Below are 27441 nucleotides of genomic sequence, written 5' to 3'. Positions count from 1 at the left end.
GTCTGGCTTCGGCATTCTGGATAGTCTGGAGTTTGAGGAGTAGAGATTTGTTTATTTCGACGTAGAGGGCATTTCTGTAGTCAAGTCTACTGGTTGTGAGTGCGTGAGTGACTATCCTTCTGGATTTGGGGTGGGGGATCCATTTGAAGGTCTTGCGGAGGATTTTGAAGCATGTGGAGGATACGACATTGATCTGTCAATGCAAGGTGAGTGAGGAGTCAAGTATGATGCCGAGGTTGTTGGCGTGGTCTGTGGTGTGGGAGGTTCTCTGGGGGTGGTGGGCCACCAGATGTTGTCACATGCAGAGGGGGTGGATCCGAGCATGAGGACTTCAGTTTTCTGAGTTGAGCTTTAGGCAGCTGTTGCTCATCCAGTAGACTATGTCTTTCATACATTCCTGGAAGCTGGTTCTGGTGATGTCAGATTTTTTGGTGATGGAGAGGATGAGCTGGGTGTCATCGTCGTAGGATACTATGCAGAGTCCGTGTTTTCTGACAATGGTGGCGAGAGGGGCCATGTAGATGTTGAAGAGCGTGCGGCTGAGTGAGGATCCTTGGAGTACTCCGCAGCTGATGACTATGGGTTCGGAGGGAAGGGTGGTAGTCTTATTCTTTGGGTTCGGCCGGTGAGGAAGGAGCAAATCCAGTCTAGGATGGTTCCCCGGATGCCGACGTCGTGGAGTCTGGCGGTTAGTGTGTGGTGGGAGACTGTGTTGAAGGCTGCTGATAGGTCTTGTAAGATGAGGGCTGCCGTATGGTCCTTGTCGAGGAGGGTGCGGATGTCGTCCGTGGCAGCTAGGAGGGCGGTCTCTGTGCTGTGGTTGCTGCGGAATCCGGTTTGGGAAGAGTAGAGGATCGCATTGGCTTCTGTGAGGTTGGTGAGCTGGTTGTTGACCTTCTCGGTGACTTTGTTTGCGAATGGGAGGAGAGAAGAATCAAGAAGGACCGAAGAAGCCGTGCTGAAGAAGAGGACGACACCTACCGGCCTGTCATGACCTCGACCTGCTATAGCGAAATCCCAGTGTGTCCTGCAGCCCCCAAGAACCCGGAGGACCAGCCCTGCATTCCCAAACTAGACTTTGTCTCCAGCGAGCACCGTATTTGCTCACCCACAGACTCTGGCCCTAGCTAAATCAGCGAGTCTACACCACTCTGCACCTGACGCCAACGGCCCAAGTTCGAGTGGCTTAACACCATAAAGAGGCCTTCCTGGCGATCCTGACCTGGGATCTGGTTATCTCTGACCTACCTCAAGTCTCCAACCGACGCCTGCAGCCCCTTTCTGGAGGATCCCCGATCAGAGCCGGTAAGAAAAATCTGACGCCAAGACTCTCCTGCACCCAATGTCCCACGGCCTTGGGTGCCCCAACCGACGGTGTCCCAGCATCCCATGACATCCCGACTTACCTCTCCAACCAGTGGTCACCTCCAGAAGATGTTTGTCACGGAGCCTGCAGTGTTTGTTGCAACCGGAGAATCCCTATTGGAAACAATAGGGCACCCAACGCCAAAACAGCACCATGCACCCAGCCGCCCCTATGCTGCTGTGAGTGCACTTTGTGTGCTAAATCGGATCCCCCTTTGCCCTGAGCCTAATTCCAGGAGCTTTGCTCCCACAGCCTCTTGTGGCCAGCTCGTGAGCAACCACCAACCTGAGGCCCCTTATCCTCCATTGGATAAAATTTGGCCTCAGCACTCTGCACCCGGCTGCCTTTGTGCCGCTGAGGATGATCGAGAGTGCATTCTTGACCCTGGGGGAACCCTGCTTCTAACCCCAGAAAACCAACTCGCAAACCTAAGTACTTACTGTTAAGATAAGAAACCTAAGGTTTCTTATCTTTATGAGGCCAAACACATGGCCCCATAAAGATAAGAAAGCTTTTTTACTTCAGAAAGAAAGCAGGGGAGCTCGTCTAAGTGGGACGGGCGAAAAAGCCAAAAGTAAACGTCTTAGGCTGTCTGGCGAGCGCGCTTTTTTTTAATGGAACCCAAGCCTATTACTTTATTCTCAGTCCAACCCTGGCATTGTCCCCTGGCTTATTTGGGACCCTAGTACTGTGTGGCATCGGACGGAACCCTAGTACTGGTTTAGCAGACACAGCACAATACTGCGGATCACATGACCGGGCACCGATCACCCCAACACTTAGATTGTGCATGAGGATCCCAGGGGCTGCCCACATGTAAGGTACTCCGGCCGTTTCCTTGCAATGGCCGCCAGTCCCTGGTGTCTCTCTAGGCAGGTTGTTTTCACACACTCTCTTTACCGCCTGAGAGTGGGACCCTGCAGATTCCGAACCCCTAGAGTCTAGACCATCTGTGGCGGAGGTTGCATGCCCTAGGCTTCTCGTGGCCCCCATGCTTTGCCACCCTTCAATCTATTTGTTGGAAATGTTGTATAGCGCCGACTGCATCGAGCCGACACTAGAGCGCTTTATATCGCAGAAGCAGAATGTGGCGTACGTTCCGAAAGGTCATCATATATACTACTTACCGCAGAGAATGAGTTGAGAACAGAGAAGCAATAATTCTATATACACATCTCTGCATATTTACATTAGATATTTTTTAAGACGCGCTTATGTAGAATGTTATAGGACTGAAGTGGGCACGCGGACTCGTTCAAGGAGTGAAATGGCGGTACCGGCTACTTAAAGTTGAAATAGTTCTCATTGCTGAGAACCATAGTCTCGTCCGCTCAACGCCGCAATATTGTGCTGCACTTTACACTTTATTTGAGGTGGGATGGGTGTTTGTTTCCGTATACCTACACTTGTAGCTCCACTTTGGACACTGGATCAGTGACCGGCAGCTTCTGTGGGCAGCGCCAGTAACGGGTTAAGGGAGGGCAACAGGACACTTTGCCAGAATTGTCCATTGCTGGTGGCCGGTTTTGCGTTTCGAGATTTCATAAAAACCTAAATGCACAGCATTTTAAATGCAACTCTTGTAGAGTACATACGGTAATAATGGTGGGCGTGTGGGTCCCCCTTTGAGTCCAGCTGGTCTGTGGGCCCCCCATTTGACTCCAACTAGTCTGTGAGCTTCCTTGTTCCCAGCTGGTCTGTAACCCACCTTTCCGCTCAGCTGATATCTGGGCCCCCCCCCCCACCCTTTGCTGCCATCTCGTCTGTGCCGCCCTCCTTGATTCCATCTGGTCTGTGGGCCCCCTTTCGTGTCCAGCTGGTCTGTGAACTCCTTTTTGCGTCCATCTTATTTGTGGGCCTCCTTTTAGGCCAGCTGTTCCGTGCTCTCCTCTAGGGCAGCTGGTCTGTAGGCCCTCTTGCTTCCAGCTGGTCTCTGGTCCCCCGTTTGAGCATAGCTGCTCTGTGCCGCCCCCCCCCCCACCCCGCCCTCGAGCCAATCTGGTCTGTAGGCCCTCTTGCTTCCAGCTGGTCTCTGGTCCCCCGTTTGAGCATAGCTGCTCTGTGCCGCCCCCCCCCCACCCCGCCCTCGAGCCAATCTGGTCTGTCGACCCTCTTGCTTCCGGCTGGTCTGTGGTCCCCCGTTTGAGCATAGCTGCTCTGTGCCCCCCCCCCCCCCCCCTTTTGAGCCCAGCTGGTCTGTGGGCCCTCCTGCTTCCAGCAGGTCTGTGCCCACCCACACCCCTCTTGATCCCAAATGGTCTTGGTTCCTCCCTATGCGTCACATGAGGGGGGCTGTGGACCACTCTTCCCTCCGGAGGGGGTTTCTGTGCCATCCTTGTGGTGAGGATGGGCTGTGAGCCACCTGTGTTTTCGGGGGTGGGGGCCCTGGTGGTGGCCTCTCTACTTCCGGAGGGGCTGTGGGCAACCTTTGTGTCCTAGGGTGGGGTGGTGGCCCCTCTACTTCCGGTGGGGCTGTGGCCTACCCTAGCGTCTAGCTTTGCCAGAGATGGCACATTTTTGGAAAGAGCGTCATTGTGTGACGGGCACATGACGGCCATGCGCTCTGAAAAGCAGTGTGTGCACCCCCTTCAGAGAGCCGCCCAGAACATCGCTCCCAGACCTCCGCGCCCCTTGGAGGCCTGCGCCTGGCAGAGGCCCAGCAGGAGCGGTGTGCCAGCCACCGTCAGACGGGGAGAGGCCCTCCCGTGTCCGGGAGGGGGCAGCCGAGGCGGCCACCGTTTACACGAACAGCGGGGATCAGAGACTGAGAAAGGCCCGCCCGCATGAGCACCTCAGGGCATCTGTCCACCACCCCGGGAGCACCTCAGGCCCTGCTGGTTGCCAAGGGCACATGTCCACCTCCCCTGGAGCACCTCAGGGCATCTGTCCACCCCCCAGGAACACCTCCGGAGCTGCCGGTAGCCAAGGGCATCTGTGCACCTCCCTGGGGCACCTAAGGTCCCAAAGGTGGGAACTACTGGCTATGGCAATGCTTGTTCAGACTTTGTTTTAGGTCTTTTTGTATTGCCCGGGTTTGTTCTTCAGTTTCCGATGGGAGTTGTTTCATGAAGCTTTTCAAGATTTCTCATAGATTTCATTGTCTGGAAACTTCCATGTCCTAGCCATTGTCCTTTATGTACTTGGACGTTTTGTCCAGGCCCTCTGATTTTTGCTAGAACCCTTCTGAAATACTTGTCCATTTTGTTCCTATATCCTATTCGTGACTCATCGCTACCACCAGTCTCTCTTGTATTCCTTGACGCTAGGGTCCCTTGTTACCCTAGGTGGGTGGCGCTTTTGCCCTTGTTTCCAGGCCCCTCAGTTAGTCTCCTAGCTATGACCCCCATTTATTGCTGACAGGATGCCATGGTCTTGCTTGCTTGCATGCTTGTTGTTTCTCTTATGTGCTTCCACACATTAGACCCCTTTTATCCAGGTCGTCGTTGCCAATTCTCAAGATTGTCGATTTCACCTCTCGATTATTGGCAGGTTAAGCCTCCCCGATACACACTAAGGGATACCTCCCCGATACACTCTAGGGGATACCTCCCCTTAGGCGAACACTCACGGCTGATCTCTAGGTCAGTGAGTCTTATAGGGCCTTCAGTCTTGTAGCACTAGATCTTTGTTTTGCTCGGGCTCACTGCGCCTCTCCTCTAGTCTTGTTTGTAAACAACAAAGGTTCCAGGGGACTGATAATTTTACATTTGAAAAAACAATCAAATGAATACATGCAAAAAATTGAAAAAAGGAGAAGAAAAGAAAAAAATATAAACGTGCGCCCACACATTAAAAAATACTTGAATTATTAAAAATTACGTTTTTCAAAATATTCACAATATCAAATACAATCCAGAAAAACTGTTCAGGCTCCACATATTATTCAAAAAAATATATTCAAACATTGCAAAGTTTTAACAGAAAAAGAATGGCAAAGGGTCTATATTTCAAAAATAGTCCACACAAGATGGAAACAGTTATAGGGGATAATCCATTCCCAATTTGCCAGTAAAGCGTTGACAGCATTTTGACCCAAACAATTAAAGGGTCATTATCAGGACGAAGATAGTTTTTGTGCAGAAAATCTCAGCACCACAGAGCTTCATCTCAAAGCTGCTTTTCAAATCAGCACTTGCTTCCTCGCTGACTGTGCCGGCAAGGTGTACAGGCTGCTACCAGTCTACACAGTCTGCGCCACGACAGCCATCTTTCCAAATGTCTTTCAGATGCCGACCATTTTGCTCATTGGAGGTCTTTCCGCTCCAAGCATCTCTTGTTCAGCCCAGAGCCACCATTGCTATTTACCCCACTCAGTCAGGAGGTACTGTGCCTACATTTGATAAATGCAAACCAAAGACAATCATTGTTAAATCAGAATGCGATAAAGTAACATAAGCTTTTTTACCATACTTTTAAAGCAACATAAGCTTGTTTTCACCATACATTTAGGTGCAGCTGCATACCTGTTAAATTTACTGACCCAGGACATGTGTCTTTTTCATTGTAATCTTTACAGTAATATTTGCACTGTAAGGAAATGCCTCGTTTTGTATGGTCACCCCCCACGTTTTGGACAGGTGCTGGCTTTTCGACTGAGTCAACCGAGGCCTGCTAACCAGACCTCAGCGCCAGTTGCCCTGACCCTTAAACATTTTGTTTCAATTCGCTTATACCCGATTGGCACAAGGTAACTTACTGCCAGGTCCCTAGGAAACAAGGTACCAGGAGTACCCAGGGCTTGTGTCATCTGATGGACTTCAGCACTTATTTTGCCACCCTGAGTGGGACAAGGTAAAACACTGCTCCCAGTCTGCCACTGCAGACTGAAAGGGCAGTTTAAAACTGCTAGCTTGACTTTGCCATTTTAGTCAATGGCAAAGCCCGAACTCCTTTTCAATGTGTGTAAATCACCCCTACAGCAGGGCTATCGAGCCCTAAGATAGGGTGCAGCATATTTGAAAAGTAGAACTTGTTTAACATGTTCTAGAGGTAAAACCCACAATTGTCTTTTTTACTGGGAGAGAGGCTGGTAGCACCATTGGCAAGTACCAAGTTACTTGCTGAAGCTCACAGCTGTGCTAACTTGTGAATTGGGCTACCAAAGTTGGTACTTCAAGGTATCAAATAACTTGCTACATTAAGCTGGACTAGATGCCCAAGTCGAGAATAATGTAACTTGTTGCCCAGTTTTCCGGTAGCCATTTACTGAGTCTGACCCTGAGACAGCCTTCTACCCGCCTGGAAAGACATTTAAACGGCTGCCAGGATGGGTAACACTGGATGTGGTGTCACCTCCTTTTGGCAGGAAGCCACACAGAGTGTTGGCCCAAAAGGAGAGCTTCAAATGGTAAGCCACCTTTGTATGGCAAATAGTTAACACACTAGAGAGGTGTTGCTGTATTCGGGTAGACGGTTTGGCTTCAGGGTTTGAGGGGGAAACACTACCAAACTCTTTTTTCAATGGGCCTGTAGCCCACAGGTAGCTACACCTCTAGGGTTGGCTACCAAGCTTCACACACCAAGAGGGGTGCACAACATCTTTGGAGTTGGCACAATAGTGCTCTTTAGGATAGTCAGATGCCTCACTTCACAAGAAGTGGTTATCAGGCGGTAGACAACCTGGCAGCCCTGTGGCCAGTGACCGTGACCTCCCCTGAGGGGACTTTTGGGCATAAAAGGGCACCCTTGGCACCACTCAGATCTCGCTTGACTGGAGAAGAGGACCGAAGGAGGACTGCCCTGCTGACCCTGGAACCGGCGCAGAAAGTTTTGTATCAAAGTTGGACTGCAGCTGCTGCTTCTTGGACTATCGAAGGAAAGGACTGTGTGTGCTGTGCCCTTCTCATAGAGAAGGCATCTCCCTAGCCCAGCCTGAAGCAAGACTCCAAGAGTCAATTAGCTGACTTCCTGTTCGCAGCACATGGCCACAAAGGCTGAAGAAGCCTGCTTGGATGAGTTGGTAACCCAAATCACCAGATGGCTATTCCGCCCTGCTGTGCAGCTCAAGAGAGCAGGGCCTGATGCTCAAATGTTGTACCCAGATCTGCTAGACCCGGGAGATGGAGAGCCGTTGGAGTGCAGTGTAGTTGCCAAGAAGGAGAGATACTACCCAAAGAGAGAAACCTTTGTGTTAGGTGACTGGTAGCCCAATGGCGACTGGACTTTGGCTGATCCATAGAGGACTTTGATGAACTTCGACCCCCTGCGGCAAGAATCGCCTCACCCGCACCGTGGACTGATTAGGAGACCCAGGAAGATCCAGTCGACTGCACATAGTCTTCAACATACTTGAGCATTTTTAGCATCCTGTACCCCATGCATCAGGACTGCTCCGTAGAGGTCAATGGCAAGGAGCCACTGACATAGGAACCGGACTGAAGACTGATTTTCTTGAGGAGGTAACTGTTTCATTGGACCTAGCTTGTCCCCTTCACTGGCTCCCTGCCGGAGTTGGTTGCCCTAAGTAACTCTAAGTAACTACATTCAAACTTGTGAAAGTTTTTCTTGAGGCATTATTAAATGTAAAATTCGTTGAATTTCCAATGTTCGCGGTTAAGTGAGAAGCTCTTATTTATTTCTCGTAGAATCAATATCTTCAAAACCCTCTGGTGGATCTTTTTTGTTTGGTGCCCATAAATTCATAAAAATATGCTCTATTTTAATAAATTTGTGTTGGATTTCTTGAGTGAGTTTCTTTCTTCAGTTGTTTTTGTGCGTTTTAAATGCTTGTTCCATTTTTGTAAGCCTGACTGCTCAGAGCCACATCTACCCAGGGTTGATCTAAGGTTTACCAAACTGAACCTGACTGGTCTTAAAGGGTTGGTAGTGTGTTGCACGGTGAGGTCACACAAACACACCATATAATACGCTCCATTCCCTCACATCAGCTACGATTAAAGCCATGCCCATCAGAGACAGAGCCTTCTTATTTAAAGGCCTCACTTTGTGGCTGCATGCTACTTGTAGTAAGAGTGAAACGTAGAGGGAGTTTGGAGAAGAACCCAGAATATTGGAGCAGAAATTAATGGAATGACTGGGCAGGGAGAAGGACCTTTAATTGAAAAAACAGTGCTTGCTCTTGTTTTGAAGTAAGACCTACTGGACTGACTCCATTCGCCCGGTGCTACATGAACTTTTATTAAAGCTTTTTCTGACTAAACATCACAAGCCTTACTTTAGTATGGATTCCTATTAACAGATACAAACATATTGCCAAAGTGGCACCTTTATTGCACATATCAATCGATGGGGCCTCTTGGGGCTGCACAAGGATTCTGTTTGATAATTACCTAGCATTTTTTAAAACCTATTTTATGTGAAATCTTTCAGACATAATGTTCCACACTTGGAAGATTTTTCTTTGTATGAGATGCTGTAAGTCCCAATTACGAAACTGCATAATGCCCTTCAGCAGGCATTGTAGGTGGCCCTCCACATAATCTAAAGTTCCTCTATGAAACTCTGTAAACGAAAGCTGAGGCATCTGAGCAGACCTATGTACAGCATCAGTCTAATTTCTTTAATATAGGCAGGTCACATAAGTGGTAAGCCAGAGCTCTTTGATGGTATGTAATCAAGAAGCTAGGTAGTAATTTTTTGTTTTGGTATGCATAATCCTAATTGAATCAGTAGGCTTGATGTCTAGTGAGTGCTGTATGGTCACAAGCATCTTTAGAGTCTTAGTTTAAGGTGATAGGCAGAGCTTGCTTCTTTTAAACAGGAATGCAGAGCATAGCAGCAGCGTGCAGATGGATTAATGGCAGATGTTGACTGATTTATTTGCCTAGCTGTATCGAAGATTTTTTCTGCAGCGGAAATATTAAACACATGTTTTTCAGTATCATAAAAAAAAATCTTTCTATCTCACCCCATCTTTTTATTTTTATGAAACTAGGTCTTGATCGCGACGTGATAGCCGATGACCTGCCGCATCCCTTTGGTTTGACTCAGTACCATGATTACATCTATTGGACAGACTGGAGCCGGCGTAGCATTGAGCGTGCCAACAAGACTAGTGGCCAAAACCGCACGATCATCCAGGCCCATTTGGACTATGTGATGGATATCCTAGTTTTCCACTCCTCCCGGCAGGCTGGATGGAACGAGTGTGTCTCCAGCAATGGGCACTGCTCCCACCTCTGCTTGGCAGTGCCTGTCAGTGGTTATGTCTGTGGATGCCCAGCTCATTACTCTCTTAATGCTGATAACAAGACTTGCAGTGGTAAGCAAGGTGCTTTCTGTTCATTGGTTTGGCAGTGTATGTAATGAGTACAATGTACAAAATGTGATATTTGCTGAAGAGGGATGCGTAAAGGTGTTTGCTATTCTATCAGTGAGGTATTTAAAGCATGCTTTGCCCGATGTGAGCATTACTGTCCTGTTTAGCCTCTTGCGTTATGCTTTCTAAATCAAATGAAATACCAAATTCCAGTACACAAATCGACACTATCAAAGTAGATGGCTTGGTTATCAAACTACAACCACAAAATCTCTTAATAGAAACAAAACCTGCACAATTCTATTAGCCCCGTCTTTGGGCTTGTTATTTACCCACTTTGCCTCCTAGTATCGTAGGTGAGTGCATCAAAAAGAATATTGACAAAAGACGTTAATGTTTATTCATAATGGTGTTCTAGTGTGCTTAGTAGTATGTCAGCAGCCTTTTGGTAGTAGTGCCTATGAGAAAGTGCCTCTTTTTACATGGTTAGTCCCCCACTTTGTGCTTGGAAAATTATGTAGTTTTGAATTCAAGTGCACAGGGTCCCTGCCAACCAGGTCTCCTGTGCGCCTTCCCTTAAACTGTACCACGATTGGCACCACATCAGACCCCACTTTAAGTCCCTATTTAATTGGTACCCCTGGTACCTAGGGCATTGGGACTGAAGAGGTTCCCCTCGCAACTCCTCACCAAGGCCATGCAATCTGCCACGGCAGCCTGAATGCATTGGTGCAGAGAAAAACAAAATCGAATTGGCACACTGCCTGTGTGCCCTGCAAAACATCACTGCCTAAGGTATAGGTAAGTCACCTCTCTATCAGGCTTTACAAGCCCTAGGGCATTGTGCACTATATCTCAGGTGTTGGCATAGCTGCCTGAGCAGATATGCCCCTACAATATTTAAGTCTATTCTTAATATTGTGAGTGCCAAGGGAGCCATAGAGAGTACACAGGCTAGAAACTCGACATCTCAAGTTCCCCTGCATCACTGTGATGGCTTCACTGAACCCAGGAGTGTATGGTACCAAACAACTGCTCCAAATGAATCCACACTGATGCCAGTGTTGTATTTATTAAAACATGTACCCAGAGAGCACCTTAGAGATGCCCTGGAAGACCTACCAACCCTGGTGTGGTCTTTGACTAGCTTTAGCCAGCCAGCCACCACCAGACATGTGTATGGACCCATGAGGTGAGAGCCCTTGCTCTCTGAGGCCAGATACAAAGCCCAACCTGGGTGAGTGTGTCGCACCGCCTCCCCAGGCAGGCTCAGTGCTTGAGAGGAAATCCTCAAAGGCCTTTGCGACCTTTGTAATGCGACCCCAGACTCTGCTGCTAGCAGCAGATGGCAGCTCCCGGTTCAAACCCCCTCTTTTGGTGAGCGAACCGCCAAGAAAACGAAGTGAGAATAGGAGGTTCAACCTTCTTTGCCAACTTCGCCTCTCAGGTGCTGAAGATGAAGTGAGGCACATGTTTCAGTGCCCACCATCTTGAAGATGGTGGGACTTATCCAATCAGGGCTAGGACTGTGCCCCCCTTCCACAGGATGATGGCATAATTGAGGGTATAGACACCCCAGGTAAGGGCCCATTTGTTCTTACCTGTCACTCCCCTGTAACGACCTTAAAACTAGTATTTAGGTGGCACCCTCAGACCCTGAAGTCAGATTTGTGATGACCCATGAAGCCTGGACACTGAAGAGCCGCAACCGCAAGAAAGAAGGACCAGTGACTGATTCTGCGCCAACCCTGCAGCCTGTCTGCAGCCTTTCGCCCCTGCTACAAAAGTCGACTCATCCTAGAGGCCTAGCGACCTCCAAAATCCTGAAAGGACTGCCTGCCTTCAATAAAAATCAAGAACTCCTGAGGACAGCCAAGGACTTTTCAGCCCTGCAGAACCATGAAACCCGACCACCATACCCACCGTTGCACCCAGTGCCTCCGGCCCGAGCCCACGTGGCCAACCGGTCCTAAGCAGGTTCCCCAGCGGTCCGGAGCCCAAGTCCGAGGGTTTATTCCTCCTGGACACCACACACACACACCTGTAGCTTCACCCTGAAGGCCTCTCTAACCACGACCATCTCTGATCAGCCTTTTATGACGTCAAAGCCCCCCCCCTGCACCGGAAGCCCGTGGGCCTTGTGAAGCTCAACCAACGGTGTTCCTAAGTCCCCAAGCATTATTACTTACCTGGGCGTCTGTTGGTTTTATTCTTTGCGTGTCCTGGCTGGAGCTTGCATCCTCTTCCGGAAACCGATCTCTCCTTCTCCGCATTGGGTTACGCTGGACGCCCGACGCTGTGTTGGCAGTCTGAACCCAGCTGTGCCTGTGCTGCTGAGGGTGCATGTTTGGTGCTGCCCTGTCGCCCCTCCAATGCTTGCCTCAATCCCCAGTGATTGACCCCCCAACACCGCTTTACTTACCTGTGTAGAGATCATCTTCAATCACCTTTAGTGTCCATTGGTTAAAATTGGGCACCCGACCCTGAATTTGACCTCTGCACTCGGTCGTCCCTAATCTGCTCGTGGTGAAGTCTTGGTGCTAACTTGCAACTTGCCTTGGGTCGACCTGAAACCTTGAAGTCTGGATTTGTAAGTATTGTACTTACCTACAAAACTTAATTCTTTTTTTTAGTCCCATAGGTTAACATTGCTGAACTGAAAATTGCACTGAGTCCACTTTGTAAAGTGAAAAGTATTTCTTAGGAGAAACTTAACTTTGAACGTAGACCTTTGTCTTAAAATATACAGAGAAAGAAGCCTATTTTTCTAATATTGGTGTGGGTCTCCTTCTTGTGTCATGTAGGAAGCTGGCTCTGTGTATGGTATGTCACTAGGTGGGTATACCATGCACAGAGTCCAGAGCTTCCCCAAAAGTGTACAGGGTTCAGTGCAAACTAAGAGTGCTCTATTAGTGGTAGTGTGGGCGAGCAGCCTTAGGCCTAACACAGAGGAGTGCAAGACATTTTTTTGCAGAACATTAACCAATTAGGGACACATGACTCAAAAAGGAGATCCACACCACTTTTATAAAAATAAGGTTTGTTTGAGTTTTATTTTAAGGCCAAAATCTTCGCAGTAAGGTAAGTACGTTTTGCAGCAAACATATTTGACTTTCAAAAGTTGACACTTAGTGCAATTTTCAAAGAGTTCAATGTTATCCTATTTAGGAATACAATAATGTGGTTGTAAAGGTAAGTATACGACTCACAGTTCCAGTCTTTGGGACCAAAGGTCAGCGAGGGGCAAGGGTCAGGTGAGTACCAAGACTGCACCAGCAGCACAGGAGCGGCCAGGTGCAGAGGGCATAATCTGAGTTCGGCCCAATGCTTTTCAATGGCGACTGGGTGTGCTCGAAGGGGCCAAGCTTTGGGGCTTAGAGCAAGCACAGGGGGCCAAAAAAGCAGCACCAAACATACCACCAGCAGCACAGGGGCGGCCGGGTGTGGGTGCAAATACACTGGCGGGCGACTAATTCTTTTCAATGGAGAACTTGCTTCAGACAAACAGGCTGCAGGCATCGCCCTGGAGTTTGTAGGAGGGAGATCAGCGACAGCAGAGGAAAGTTGAGATGTAGGGGCACCGTCGATTCAGCTCACTAAGGCCAAGTGGCTTCGGGTGTATGGGTGCCTTTAGACGTCTGATTCTTCTTACTGGAGCCGGTCGCGTTTGGGGAGAGCTTCCGGATTCAGGCTGCTGGCGTCGTCGTGGACTCCAGGAGGGGTCAGCCAAAGCTAGACTTCAGGTCAGGATCCCTGCTGAATCTTTACTGGGTCGGTGGTTCATTTGGACACAGCCCATAGGCATTGTGTGCTGAGTGGGTAGTATTTGCTGATCTGGAGTGCACTGGAGTCCTTTGTGTAGGTTTTTTGGGGGCAGAACCACTATCCTCTGGAGTCTTTGTTCTTTGTCAAAGGGCAGGCAGTCTTCCTCTGGTTCTGGTAGTCGCTGGCTGCAGGACAGGAGTCTTCTTCGCTGGGTCTTTAAAGCTGGAGACAGGCCGTTAGGACTGGGATCAAGTCAGTCATCTTCAGGCTTCGCTGTATGATGTCTTCTTCATCCGTCTTAGGTCGGCATGGAACTAGTTTCCAGGTCTGGGGTCGCCACCTAAATGCAAAATGTAGGGGCGTTTTAGGGGAGTGGCAGGTATGACCAGTGGGCACTTTACCTGGGGTGACTACACCCTCAATTATGCCACCCTCCTGTGGGTGGGGGCATACTCCTAGCCCTGATTGGACGGATCTTCCCATCTTCAAGATGTGCTGTACCTCCTATCCCCCACCTTAGGCGAGAAGTTGGCAGAGATGGGCACATCCCCTATTCTTCTATACTTTACCGCCGGTTTTTTCACCCAAAATTGGGGTGTAAACCGAGGGCTGCCATCTGCTGCTAGCAACAGAGGTTGGGGGTCTGTGACAAAGTAGCTCTGTATATACTGTTCCCAAATAGGTACAGTGTGTACAGAGTCCACAGTCCCCAGAGGTTTGGCAGAGGCTAAAGTTAGATATAACCTTACACTCTAAAGTGGTAACTTGGTCGAGCAGTAAGGCAGTATCAGAGGACAGTGTAAAGCATTTGTTGCACACACTCAGTCAGCAAATGGTCTCACACACTCAATAACTGAACTCTAGGCCAATGGTTTATCTACAAAAAATATATGCTTGTTTTATTTTAGAACCAACAATAGGTATTAAAATATACTTTCTCAGAATGAGATGCTTTATATAAATACTTTTGCAATATGCAATTGACTTTTGTAGATAATAGTTACAGGTTGTTGCAATAAGCAACACAATAATACATTGAGCTCAATGGAAGATTTAAGTTATTTGCAATAGATTACTTTTGTAACTCCAGGACTGGATCCTAGATTCAGTCCTGGGACAGTTCTTCGAAACAAGTTATAAAAGTCGACTTAGTTACTGTTGTGATTTTTATGCAATATTTTGCTATTTTAAAACTTGACAGAAGAAATTTCATAGAAAAGCAGTCAATGATTCCCTATGGAAGAAAATTCAAGTTACAGGTAAAGTATGTTCTCGTTACTTTTGTAATCCAGTACTGGGCTCCTAGACTCAGTACTGGGACCTCTAGCTAAAACAGGTAAGTAATTACGTTTTTACAGTTAGCACGATTTTTAAAGAATATTTGAAGTTTGCAAAAATCGACACTAAAAAGAAATTTCACAAAAAAACAGTCAATGATTTCCTATGGAAGAAAATTGGGTTACTGGTAAGTACGGTTGTGAATATTTTTCAGGGTCAGTGCTGGGCACCAAGATCCAGCACTGGGATCTCTCCTAATAGCAGGGGAGTATTTTCGTTTTCGTTACTCGGCTGATTTTTGGTGAATATTTTAAGTTTTAGAAACTCAACATTTAGAAGAAATTTCAGAAGAAACCAGTCAATGTTACCCTATGGAGAAAATTGAGTTATCGGTTTTTGAGTAAGAACTCGACTGGCAAAGTTAAGGTTCTGGGCACAGACTCCGAGGTCTCCCAGGGTCAGGTAGGTCCAGTTGTTACACCCTCAGTGGCGCAGAGGCAGCCGGGTGCAGAGTGAGTTAGGCCCAATGTTATCCTTTGGGAGGCAGGGGGGGCGTGGTTGGTGGCTGCTGACTAGCAGGCCACGCGGCTGTGGGAGCTGTGCTCCTGGTCACTTGCTCAGGGCAAATGGGGAAGTAGGTAGGTGTAGAGGTTTGTGAGAAAGTGGCTCTGTATATACTGTTCCCAAATAGGTACAGGGTGTCCAGAGTCCACAGTCCCCAGAGGTTTTGCAGAGGCTAAAGTTAGATATAACCTTACTCTCTAAAGTGGTAGCTTGGTCGAGCAGTAAGGCAGTATCAGAGGACAGTGTAAAGCATTTGTTGCGCACACTCAGCCAGCAAATGGTCTCACACACTCAATAACTGAACTCTAGGTCAATGTTTTATATATCAAATATATATGCTTGTTTTATTTTAGAACCAACAATAGGTATTAAAATATACTTTCTCAGAACGAGATGCTTTATATAAATACTTTTGCAATATGCAATTGACTTTTGTAGAAAGTTACAAGTGGTTGCAATAGGCAACACAATTCTAAACACAATAATGCATTGAGTTCAGTGGAAGTTTCAAGTTATTTGCCACAGATTACTTTTAGGATTACTTTTGGAATTCCAGGACTGGATCCTAGATTCAGTTCTGGGTCAGTACTTGGTATCAAGTGATAAAAGTCGACTTAATTACTGTGATGATTTTTAGACAATATTTTGCTATTTTAAAAGTTGATAGAAAATATTTCATAGAAAACAGTCAATGATTCCCTATGGCAGAAAATTCAAGTTGCAGGTATAGTATGTTCTCGTTACTTTTGTAATCCAGTACTGGGTGCCTAGACTCAGTACTGGGACCTTTATCCAAAACAGGTAAGTAATTACGTTTTCAGATATTATACGATTTTTAAAGAATATTTAAAGATTGCAGAAATTGACACTTAGAAGAAATTTCACAGAAAAACAGTCAATGATTTCCTATGGGAGAAAATTGGGTTACTGGTAAGTACAGTTGTAAGTATTTTTCAGAGTCAGTACTGGGCACCAAGATCCAGCACTGGGAACTCACCTAAGAGCAGGTGAGTATTTTCGTTTTAGTTACTCGGCTGATTTTTGGTGAATATTTTAAGATTTGAAAAGTCCACACTTAGAAGAAATTTCAGGAAAAAGCCAGTCAATGTTACCCTATGAAGAAAATTGAGTTATTGGTCTAAAGGTAAGTACTCGACTGGCAGAGTTAAGGTTCTGGGCATAGACTCAGGGGTCTCCCAGGGTCAGGTAGGTACAGTTGGTTCACCCTCAGCTGCACAAGGGCGGCCGGGTGCAGAGAGAGTTAGGCCCAATGTTATCCTATGAGAGGTAGGGGGGCCTTGGTTGGTGGCTGCTGACTAGCAGGCCACGTGGCTGTGGGAGCTGGGCTCCTGGTCACTTACTCAGGGCAGGTGGGGAAGTAGATAGGTGTAGAGATTGCACTGCCAGGGCCACTCGGGCAGCTGGGTGCAGGGTGCTTTTGAGCCTTTGGGCGCTCAATTGATTTCAATGGGAAATCTCCGGTTTAGAAAAAGACTGCAAGGAAGGTTCAGGGTGCCCCTAAATACTAGATTTAGGGGCGTTACAGGTAGGTGAAGGGCAGGGACCAATGGGTCCCTGTCCTGGGGTGGGTACACCCCCTATCCTGCCTCTCTCCTGTGGGAGGGGGGCAGTAGCCTAGTCCTGATTGGGCAAGGCTTCCCATCTTCAAGATGGCGAGAGCCCGGAGATGTGCTTCACCTTGCCCCCACCTAAGGGGTGGGGTTGGCAGGCTGCCACATCCCCTGTTCTTATTTGGGGTTTCCGGCCAAGCTTCCCGCCAGAGTGGGGGGTCGCAGTGGCCTGGGGAAGTTCAGAGGCGGCATGCCTTTGAAGCCTCCCCTGCCCATCCTGGGGGAGGAGATTTAGTACCTTGCCAAGGATGTGCATTTTTGCAGACCCAGTAGAGCAGGGGCTCTCCTACCCAGGGGTCCAGCAACATGTCTGCTGTGTGGCAGCCTAGGCAGCCTCAGAACAGACGTGGATTGTAGGTTAGGTTTTAGGGGCCATCTCTAAGATGCCCTCTGGGGTGCTTGGTATATTAAATCCCACACTGGCATCAGTGTGGGTTTAATGTGCTGAGAAGTTTGATACCAAACTTCAGTCTTCAGTGTTGCCATTATGGTGCTGTGGAGTTCATGTTTGATGAGCTCTCCGCACCATGTACTCTTAAATGGCAACACTGCACTTACAGTGCCCAGGAATGGACCTGGGTACTGTAGGGGCACAGGGCTCCTGCACCCACACCACTGGCATAGGGCACCCAGCTAGAGGGGTGGCTGATGTATGCCATGGCAGTGTAGGTGGTGGGCATGGCACACAGGGATGTGTGCCATGTCGACTTTGTTTTGTCTTGTACCCAGACACCCAGCCTGCAAGGGCAGTGTGTGTGTGTAAGGGTACAGGGCCTCTAAGGGTGGCACAATGAGTGCTGCAGCCCTTAGAGGCCTTCCCTGGTCACAAGGCCCTGGGTACCTACGGTACCATATACCAAGGGCTGACATGTGGCCAGGGTTTGCCAATTTGGGGTTTGTGTTTTAGGGAAGGAACATAGGCCCTAGGCACCTGATTGGCAGGAGTCCAGGGCACACTCAGTCAAAGTACATTCAGCAATTCTGCAAAAAGTGGGGGCATACCATGCAAGAAAGATGGCACTTTCTCACAGTTAGCATTCCCAAATTCAGTCAGAATACAAAACATTCAAAGTCATGGCATCCAGCATTGCAGTAGTCCCACATGCCCGTCTTCCTAGGAGACTGCTGCAAGAATGCCTTTCCAGTCACTCAGTCACAGGGTCAAATACAGGATCTAGTGTTTATAGACAGCCACACACATAACCGTCTGCATTGGTGGAACTCACAAAACCTGTCCAAAGAGCAGCTGTTTCTAGACCCAGTTCCCCAAGCCATTCTCACAGTGGATGCTTCCCTGGCGGGTTGGGGGCTCACCTTCAGGATCTTGCAATTCAGGGTGTATGGGAACACCAGGTTCTCCATATCCATTATCTAGAGCTTCAAGCTGTTCACCTAGTATTGAAAGCGTTCCTACCTTGCCTAATAGACAAGGCTGTCCTGATAGGGATGGACAACATGACAACCATGCACTATTTGCAGAACCGGGCGCTCACTCTCTACAATTATTGCTCGTAGCCCAGACCATCTGGCGCTTAGCATTACTACACAGCATTCATAGCAGAGCATGTACCAGGGACAAGCAGTCAAGTTTCAGACCTCCTCAGCAGGAGGCAGCAACAAGTCCATGAATGGAAACTCCACCGATAGTCGTCCTACCGTACTTTCACAAGTTGGGGTTTCCACAAATAGACCCAGAAAACGTGTTTTTTTATATTTTCTATAGCGCAAACCTGACCCCAGGGGGTATCGGAGTGCTTTATATTTAGAAATATTGCGTTACAAGTTACATCAGTTACAAGAGCATAGCAAAGTACAGTAAAAAAAAAATCATGTTGCGAGAGTTCGTGGGAGGGAGGTGGAGGAGGAAGGAGCCAAAAGCAGAGAGACTAGGGGGAACTATGTCCAATGTCCGGCTGGGTAGGTGACGGTCGAGGGGGATACCAGGGCCAATCTCCTCTTTAGTGGTCTAGCAGCTCCACCGGGCATCAGCCATGTTGCTCAGGTCTCAGGGTTCACGAATAAAAACAGATTAGACCCGAAGGTATCAGAGCACTTTACATGAATTCCACAGTGTTCCAAAATTTCAGTTACAGGTTACATCAGTTGTAGGAAACATAAATCTCTTTGAGCGAAGAAGGCTAAGGGGTAGGTAACTGGGTAGGGCGGAGATACGACAGAGAGACTAAGGGAAAAATCTGCCCAAGGTCCGGCTGTGTAGGTCACGGCCGAGGGGGAAGTCAACAGCCCATCTCCTCAATAGCTATCAGTTGGCTCCACTGGGCATCAGCCAAATAGCTAGGTGCTCTATGGATGAACTGCTCATGGATATTTGCCTTTGCTTTTTCACGTCTCCCACTACTACTTTGTGGTCAGAAAGCTCAGGAAATCCTCCCTCACCCTAGTACAAATAGCTCCAACCTGGGCTTTTCAGGTGTGGCGAAGGTTGGCTGAGGCCTTGGTCCTTGAGCTTCCTACGGTGGATGTCAAGACTAACCTCCTGACGGACGTGCTTCAACCAGTAGCGGCCCCTTTTGCGCCCCTTCTGCCTTTCAATGAAGCCCTCGCAGACTTACTTCTGGGCACTTGGTCCAAGCCCAGCACAGATGCTCCTGTGGGAAGGATGATTGCCCGACGCCACTGCCCGACCCGGGGCGACCCACTTTTCCTCTCCCGACATCTGTCCCCCGAGAGATTGGTAGTTCAAGCCACATCCTCTAAGGGCACATTCCCTACTGCTCCCCCAGATAAGGAATCGAAGAAGCTGGACCACCTTGGGAAGATGTTTTCTTCCGCCAGCTTAGCGCTGCGGTCGGTGAACACCGCATGCCTCTTGGGCTGTTATACCCATACGGTGTGGGATATGGTTGCGCAAGTGCTGCCACAGTGCCCGGAGGAGGCCCGGGCCGTTCAGTCACACAGTGGCAGTGGGTAGAGACGCAGCTAAGTTCACCATCAGATGTGCGCTGGATACCGCCGACTGGGCAGACCGGTTTCCTCGTCCGTTGTCTTTAGTCTCTACTCCTGGTTGAGGACATCTGGTTTCATTGGGGATGTCCAATCCACCTTATTGGACATGCCCTTTGATGGCCGAAGCCTTTTCGTTGGCAAGGCATACTCTGCGCTTGAGCGCTTCAAGGATTCTAAGGGTACAGCCAGATCTTTCGGCCTCGCGACCACCTCTTGCCCATGCAGTCTATTTTACGGCCCTTTTGTGGCTACGGAAGGGGTGTCCCGCCACGTTTGACACAGTCCAGCTATTGGGCCATGCAAGCTACCCAGCCTCTGCGTTGCTGTGGATGTGGGCTCTACACCACGGGTCTGGGGGCCAGCGGGTGGGCCGGTCCACCCATAACCCCCCTGCAGCAGCCTCCCAGCCCTCCTAGTCTGACCTTTCAGGGCCACCAGAAGCCAGTGGGCGGCAGGATTCGCCATCACCTCCCCCACTAGCAGAACATCATGTCGGATGGTTGGGTTTTGCACATAGACGGGGCTACTCCCTCCCCTTCGAGACTTACCTTCTCTCCATGCCACCTTTCTTTCATCGCATGTCGGAGGATCATTTGGCCTTTCTCTGCCAGGGAGTGGTAGCTCTCTTGGCCGAGGGAGTTATCGAAAGGGTCCCTGTGCCAGAAGTAGAGTGTGATTGTTATTCCCACTACTTTCTGGTCCCCAAGGACAAAGGCCTGCATCGTATCTTAGACCTCAGGGCCCTCAACCGCTTCCTCCGGAGGGAGATGTTTAAGATGCTCATGTTTGCTCAGGTCCTGTCTGCCCTTGACCCTGGATACTGGATGGTAGCGTTGGTCTTGCAGGAGGCATATTTCCATATCCCCTTCCTGGCAGCCCACAGGCTTTACCTACGGTTCACGGTAGGCCACAAGCATTTTCAGTTTTCCGTGCTCCCCTTTGGCCTTACCAGTGCCCCTCGGGTGTTGACAAAGGTGATGGCAGTGGTTGCAGTTCATGTGCACAGTTCAGGGGTTCCAGTCTTCCTCTATCTCAACGACTGGCTGTTGAAGGAGGGCTCGCCCCAGGCTGTCGTCTCCCACCTCCAGACTACGGCAGACCTCCTGCATTCGGTGGGTTTCACACCTGATTCCCTCTCAGAAGCTCCTTTTCTTCGGAGCAGTTCTAGATACAGCACAGTTTACGGGCTTATCCTCCCGAGCAGCGGGCTATGATACCGATGTTTCAGCCTCTATCCCAGATTTCGGTAAGAATGACCCTGAGGCTGCTGGGCCTCATGGCCTCCTGCATCCAGCTGGTGGATCATGCCAGATGGCATATGGGGGCTCTGCAGTGGGACCTGAAGTTCCAGTGGGTGCAGCATCAGGGTAATCTTTCTGACGTCGTCCAGATCTCGGAGGGGGCTGCAAGTCAATTGCAGTGGTGACTCCAGAACCAGGATTGAGTGGGAGGCAGATCCCTCTCCCTTCCCCAACCAGAGTTGACAGTAGTGATGGATGAGTCACTTCTGGGATGGGGCAGGCATCTGGGAGAGGCGGGGATCAGAGGTTTCTGGTCTCCGTTGGGAGTCCGGTCTCCACATCAATCTGTTGGAGCTCTAGGCGATCCGTCTTGCACTGAAAGCATTCCTTACTTCTGCCAAAGGAAGAGTAGCGCAGCTGTTCAGACAACACCTCCGCCATGTGGTATTGCAACCAAACAGGGCGGGTGGGGTCGTGGACCCTATGTCATGAGGCTCTTCACCTTGTACATGGCTGGAACATCAGGGCATATCCCTGGTGGTTCAACACTTGGCAGGTTCTCTGAGCGCCAGGGCGGACAAAATCAGCCGGCGGTGCATGATGGATCACAAATGGTGCATGATCTCTTTCAGCAGTGGGCAGAGCCTTGGTTAGATCTGTTCGCCACCGAAGAGAAAGCGCAATGTCAGCATTTCTGCGCGTTGGAATTTACAAGGCGGCACTCGCTCTGCGACGCCTTTCATTTCGAGTGGAACTGTGGCCTCCTGTGCGCCTTTCTACCTGTACCTCTTCTATCCAGAGTGCTGAAGAAGATCAAGTGCGACCGGGCCCAGATCATTCTTGTAGCTCCGGACTGGGCACGAAGAGTCTGGTACCCCGAGCTCTTGAGCATGGCCATTGATCTGCCGATCAGACTGGCTCTTCGGTAAGATCTTCTGTTGCAGCAGCAGGGGAGGGTCCTCAACCTGAACCTGTCTAGCCTCCACCTTCCTGAGTGGAGATTGAGCGGCGACAGTTGACAACTTTTGACCTCCTCCTGAAGACTGTAATGTCATCTTGGCAGACAAGCGTCCCTCCACTAAGACGGTCTACGCCTGCAAATGGAACAAGTTTGTGGCATGGTGCACAGCAAAGGCTGTGGATCCCCTTGCTGTCCCTCTTTCAGAGGTTCTCTTGTGTATACTTTCTTTGTCCCAGCAGGGCTCTGCCCTGGGCACTCATAAAGGCTATCTTTCGGCCATATCTGCCTCTCTTCGCCTTTCTGATCAGCCTTCTCTTTTCAAGTCCCCTATTGTACATAGAATTCTAAAGGGCATTACTCACCTCTTTCCTCCTTCTCTATTCATAATGCCCCAGTGGGACTTTAACCCGGTCTTAACCTGTCTTGTGTGCTCCCTTCGAGCCTCTTCACAACTGTCCTCAGGCTCATCACTCTGAAGACCGCTTTCCATAGTTGCCATCACCTCTGCTCACAGGGTGAGTGAGCTTCAGGCTTTGTCTTCAGAGCCTCCTTTTCTTGCCAAAGTAGTTACCTCTTTCTATATAGGACAGACCATCACTTTGCCCACCTTCTTCCCACTTCTGCACCCTTCCAAGGAGGAGGAGGGACTTCACCGCTTGGACCCAAAACGTGTGCTGTCCTATCTCGACTGCACAAAAGATTTCCTGGTGGACGATCAACTTTGTTAGATATTTGGAGGTTAAGAAAGGTCAGGCTGTACAAAAACTTACGATCTCTCGATGGGTTGTCTAATGCATTACAATCTGCTACTCTTTGGCAAAGAAGGAAGCCCGAGTGGGACTGCGTGCCCATTCCACCAGGGCAACAGCACCTACTACTGCTTTGGGCCGTGGAGTTCCACTCCTTGACATCGGTCAGGCAGCCACGTGGGCATCTTTGCACACGTTCACCAAACATTATTGCCTGGTCAGTCCAGTCCAGAGAGAAAGCTACTTCGGCAGTTCTCTTCTCCAGGACTTTCTGATGTGAACTTGGTTCGCAGACCCACCTCCGGGGTTGGCATTGCTGGGGTATCTATTCTAAAGGTAAGTAATCTATAACTAAGGTCTCTTTCAGATGAACAAGTTACTTACTTTCGGTACTGCTGTATCTGTAAGAGACCTATGTAGTTATAGATTTCTTACCGCCCTATCCATCCTCCACGTTCTGCAAACTGACTTCTGTTGCTAGGGACTCCCTTTCAGGGCCCTAGTTATGTGTACCAGTGGTCAGTGTATTGCATGGCTCTGAGCTTCTGGCATGGAAAGTCGTTTCAGAACTGACATCGGCGCGCAGGGACGGTGTCTAAGTAGACTTCGCAACGTCATCCCGGCGAACATGAACCCGACGATGGACGTGAAGTCGACCGAGGCCACCTACCGACGTGCAGGGGTACTGCTAAGAAAAAATCTCCGGATCCATTCTGACGCCTGGGGGTAATTCTAAAGGTAAGGCATCTATAACTACATATGCCTCTTACAGGCCCATCGTTACCGAAGGTAAGTAACTTGTTCTTTAGGATCAGTCAAGACCTCAGCTAGACAAAACTCCGATCCCTCTACAGGAAGAACATTAATCACCTGAGTTATCTTGACATTATTATTGTTGCCTGGAAATTGCTGGCTGGCAAGGAACGCAGCAGCAGGTGCTTTTAAAACCAAAAAAACTTGGAATCACAGTGCTTTCTCAAGTCTGTACCCAGTACATTTTCACGGGTCGCACTGCCCTAGCTCCATCCCGTAGTCTCGCCTTTCCAAATTAACCACTCAATAGAATTACCGGTCTTCTCTCCGCAACCTGATTTAGTTGTGGAGAGAGCTCTTCATACCTAGACGGTAAAAGCGCTTTAATGTATTCTATTGAGATTCCGAAAACATTTAGAACTACTAAACAATTATTTGTTGCTTTCTCACCTCTCCACACTAGAAATCGAATTTCGAAAATTGGAATTTCCAGTTGGATAGGCAAATGTATTTAAACTTACTATGCTAAAGCTAAAATACATTTACCTGTCACCCCCCCCCCCCCCGTGCCCACTCAACTCGTAAAATAGGGGCCTCAATTGCATTCCTAGGGAGCATATCCATTGATGACATTTACAAAGCAAAAACATGGTCCACACCTTCACAAAACATTACTGTTTGGATGTATTAGCATGTCAACAATCCAATGTAGGACATGCAGTGCTACGTACTCTTTTTGAAACAGCTGAAACCCCCACAGGCCAGCCACCGCTCTGGATGAGGGACTGCTTTACAGTCTATGCTAAGCATGTGTATCTACAGCCACACATGCCTCAAACAGATTGTTACTTAATCTGTAGGCATCTGTTTCCTAGCATGTAGTGCTGTAGCTTCACATGCACCCACCCTCCTCCTCGGATGTCTGTGTAGTTCACTATTTACTTTTCGAATTTACTTTAATTCACATTACTTGCATGGGCATCACATCACAGGCACTTACTCTAACTCCATTCTCACCCGCCTGAGGTGAAACAATCCAACAGTGGAGTTGATGCCCATGCAAAGTATCACCAAAAGGAGTCACACAGCATTGACTCAAAAAGCTTCTTTGAACAAAAACAGCTTGCAGTCATCCAAACCCAACACTAGATGGTGGACGTATGCTAAGTATGTGAATCTACAGCACTACATGCCAAGAATAGATGTTTACAGGGTAAGTAGCATAATCCCTCCATACAGTAACAATGGGACTTCCATCCAGTGTTTTTCTAAAAACTAACAAGCTCTCCATTTCAAGGGCTCCTGAAGAAATTCCTTTTCATTTATCCTCTTTTTGAATCTTTGCAATTTAATATACTCCTGACTGATTAGAATCTGTGCCGACCAATGCAGCCTTTTGTGAATGCTGTTGTGGAGTCATTCTCTTTACAACTCACAACTTGGTAGGCTTGAAGACCTACTTTTATCAGATGATTCATTAACTGATAAATTCATGAAAGAATGCTGCCCCTGGCACCAACCTCCCTATCATCTGGGAAGTCAATGGATTCCAACATTATGGGTTGGGACTTTCCATATACACCTCCTCCCCCCCCCCCCCCCCCCCCCCCCTCTGCCCCAACCAAGTCCCTTCCTATAAACAAGCATTAAAAATGCAATGGGTCTCGCCTTTTATTAAGTTAAAGCCATTTGCTTTACTATACAATACCATTAGCAAAGCAAATGGCTTTAACATAATCAAAGGCAAGACCTATTGCATTTTCAATGCTTGTTTGAGAATTGCGGAAACCCTACATGTGGAAGCGATGGAGGATGTGGGGGATGTGGTATGCATACAATACGGTGGAGAGATGAGTAGTGTCAAAAGGGGTTGACTTGGGTGTGCGGTGTTACTGGGAGGCATGCAACAAATAATCTTGACACCTCTAGTATTTGCGATGTCCACACCTACCCTTCACGATCTTCCTGAATGTGTTGTGATGCAGATCCTGCAAATATCTAGCCATTGCCTCTACCTCAGCCATTGCCTCTACCTCAGCCATTGCCTCTACCTTTAAAAATACGTCAGCTAAAAATCTGTACTTAGCTTAGTGTGCCGCCCGACTTGTATTTTGCTGTTTCTCTCATTGCATCCAGATATATGATACAACAACAAAAATCATACCTACAACAAGTCAGGGCTATTGGCTTTGTCCATGGTTGTTGTATAAGATAAGTAAGCAGCAACTATGGCTTGTATATAATATTGTTAACTCTTCCACTTAAAGCCCTGGTGACACCACGACAATGTTGCTGCTCCTGAGTTTCAAAAAGAGAAGGGAAATCCAGAGAGAAAATGACTCTTTAAAGGATTTCCCTTCACTGGCATGACGTCATGCTGTAACTTCTCCACTGGTGAGAATTGAGCAGTGTGAGCAATGCTAATGATGTGCCTGCTGTCTGCAGTCCGGAAAAAACGGACCGCCCATGCCAGGGAACAAAACAGTCTGATAGAGACCCGTTTCGAAGCCACCTTTAAAAACTGCCAGTGCTCAGCACCGGTGAGATCCGGCCACTTAAAGCCCTGGTTGCAGCTTATTGAAACTGCAAATCTGTGGCAATCAGCGCTATAAACAAATGTACTTGCTACTACTGTTATTAATGGTTTTCAGTTTTTATTATCTCAACAATGTTACTGCAGAAGGTCCAAGGTCTTCGAGGCTTTGTATAAATTTGAATCAATACTAATTAAACTCCGTTGTTTCATTGAAAAGAAAAAAAAAGTTTGTTACGATAGAAATAAATGCTCTGGTAAAATTTCCCAATGAAAATAAAGAGTAATATTTAGAAACAAAAGGGGGGGTCTGTTGTATTACTCAATGGAAAGTCTGTAGTCGCCATAAAATGGCTGCTGCCCCCTATAGATCTGTTGGGGCTGAAAGTTTGCTTTAATTTCTGAAGTACCTGGTCAGATGTAATTAAACCTAGTAGATATTTCATGCCATCATTTTTATGTGCATCCAACTGGGGCTTTTGTGTTTTATTCCGAACCACAAATGTCGATCCGAAAAAAACACAATATAAAGTATGCGTATTAAATCAAGGTGGCAACTAGAGCCAACAGACATCATTGGGCATTAAAAGCAGTCCCAATGTACAAATGGAATCAAGTACATGTTGCGGTTTTTCCGTACCTGTGAAAGCCCCACCTGACGTAGCTGGGTTTGTTGTAAACCATTTAGAACTAGAAAACTGGAGCCCCACAAAGAGGCCCTTTAAATGTAATAATGCGCTCTGGTTACATAGAATACACCGCTAGCAGACATGCATCTCGCGCGTTTCATATTTATTTATTTGTTTATTTTATTTCTCTTTGTACATTGCAGCACACACCCAATTAGGGGACACAGTTCAATACTGACTCCGCAAAATGGCTCCCACTGGGAGCAATGTTAGAGAACACACAAGTACATTTCCAGACATTTCCTATCGAACTGTTGCAGTCAGAAGCAGGTTACATTACACAAGGGCACATTCAGTTTTTCTGAGGTGGGGCGTTATCAAATAATTTGCTCAAAATCGTAAGCTGCTGAACCGATGACAAGACTCGAACCCGGATCCCCAGTTTGAAAGTGGCAGCTCTGGCCGTAACATTCGAAAGGGACATGGTTGAATGTGTCTTATAGCAGGGTTATTCTGGCAGAGAGCCTCCTGTGTGTTGTTTTTTTTTTTTTTTTTTTTTAGCAGTGACACACAGCATCACTGGGCTGGGGGTGTGTTTCAGGTATAAAAGGTGTGTCCTTTATTATTGTGGCACCCACTGCGACAATGGCTTTTCAAAGGAAATGGCGTCCACCACTCCACAGCTGCCCGCAATGTGAGGAGGTATTCGAAGAGCACATTAGGGGATCACTGCCCTGTCTCTCACTTAGCGTTCTGAAGTAACCAAGGAGACTTGGAGCGCTCTCT

At 48.2% G+C, this 27441-nt stretch overlaps 1 protein-coding gene across 1 annotated transcript in view; it reads left to right on the top strand.

The window, feature by feature from the left end:
* Positions 1-27441, top strand: part of LRP6 (LDL receptor related protein 6) — an 880431-nt gene that overhangs the window by 538272 nt on the left and 314718 nt on the right. Inside the window, exon 12 of the mRNA XM_085652091.1 lies at positions 9261-9587. Coding sequence (XP_085508217.1) covers positions 9261-9587 — 327 coding nt within the window. The remainder of the gene's footprint in view (positions 1-9260; positions 9588-27441) is intronic.

The sequence above is a fragment of the Triturus cristatus genome, chromosome 4_1 (genome assembly GCF_964204655.1).
Source record: "Triturus cristatus chromosome 4_1, aTriCri1.1, whole genome shotgun sequence".
Classification (NCBI taxonomy): domain Eukaryota; kingdom Metazoa; phylum Chordata; class Amphibia; order Caudata; family Salamandridae; genus Triturus; species Triturus cristatus.
This window is presented reverse-complemented; position numbering and strand designations above follow the sequence as displayed.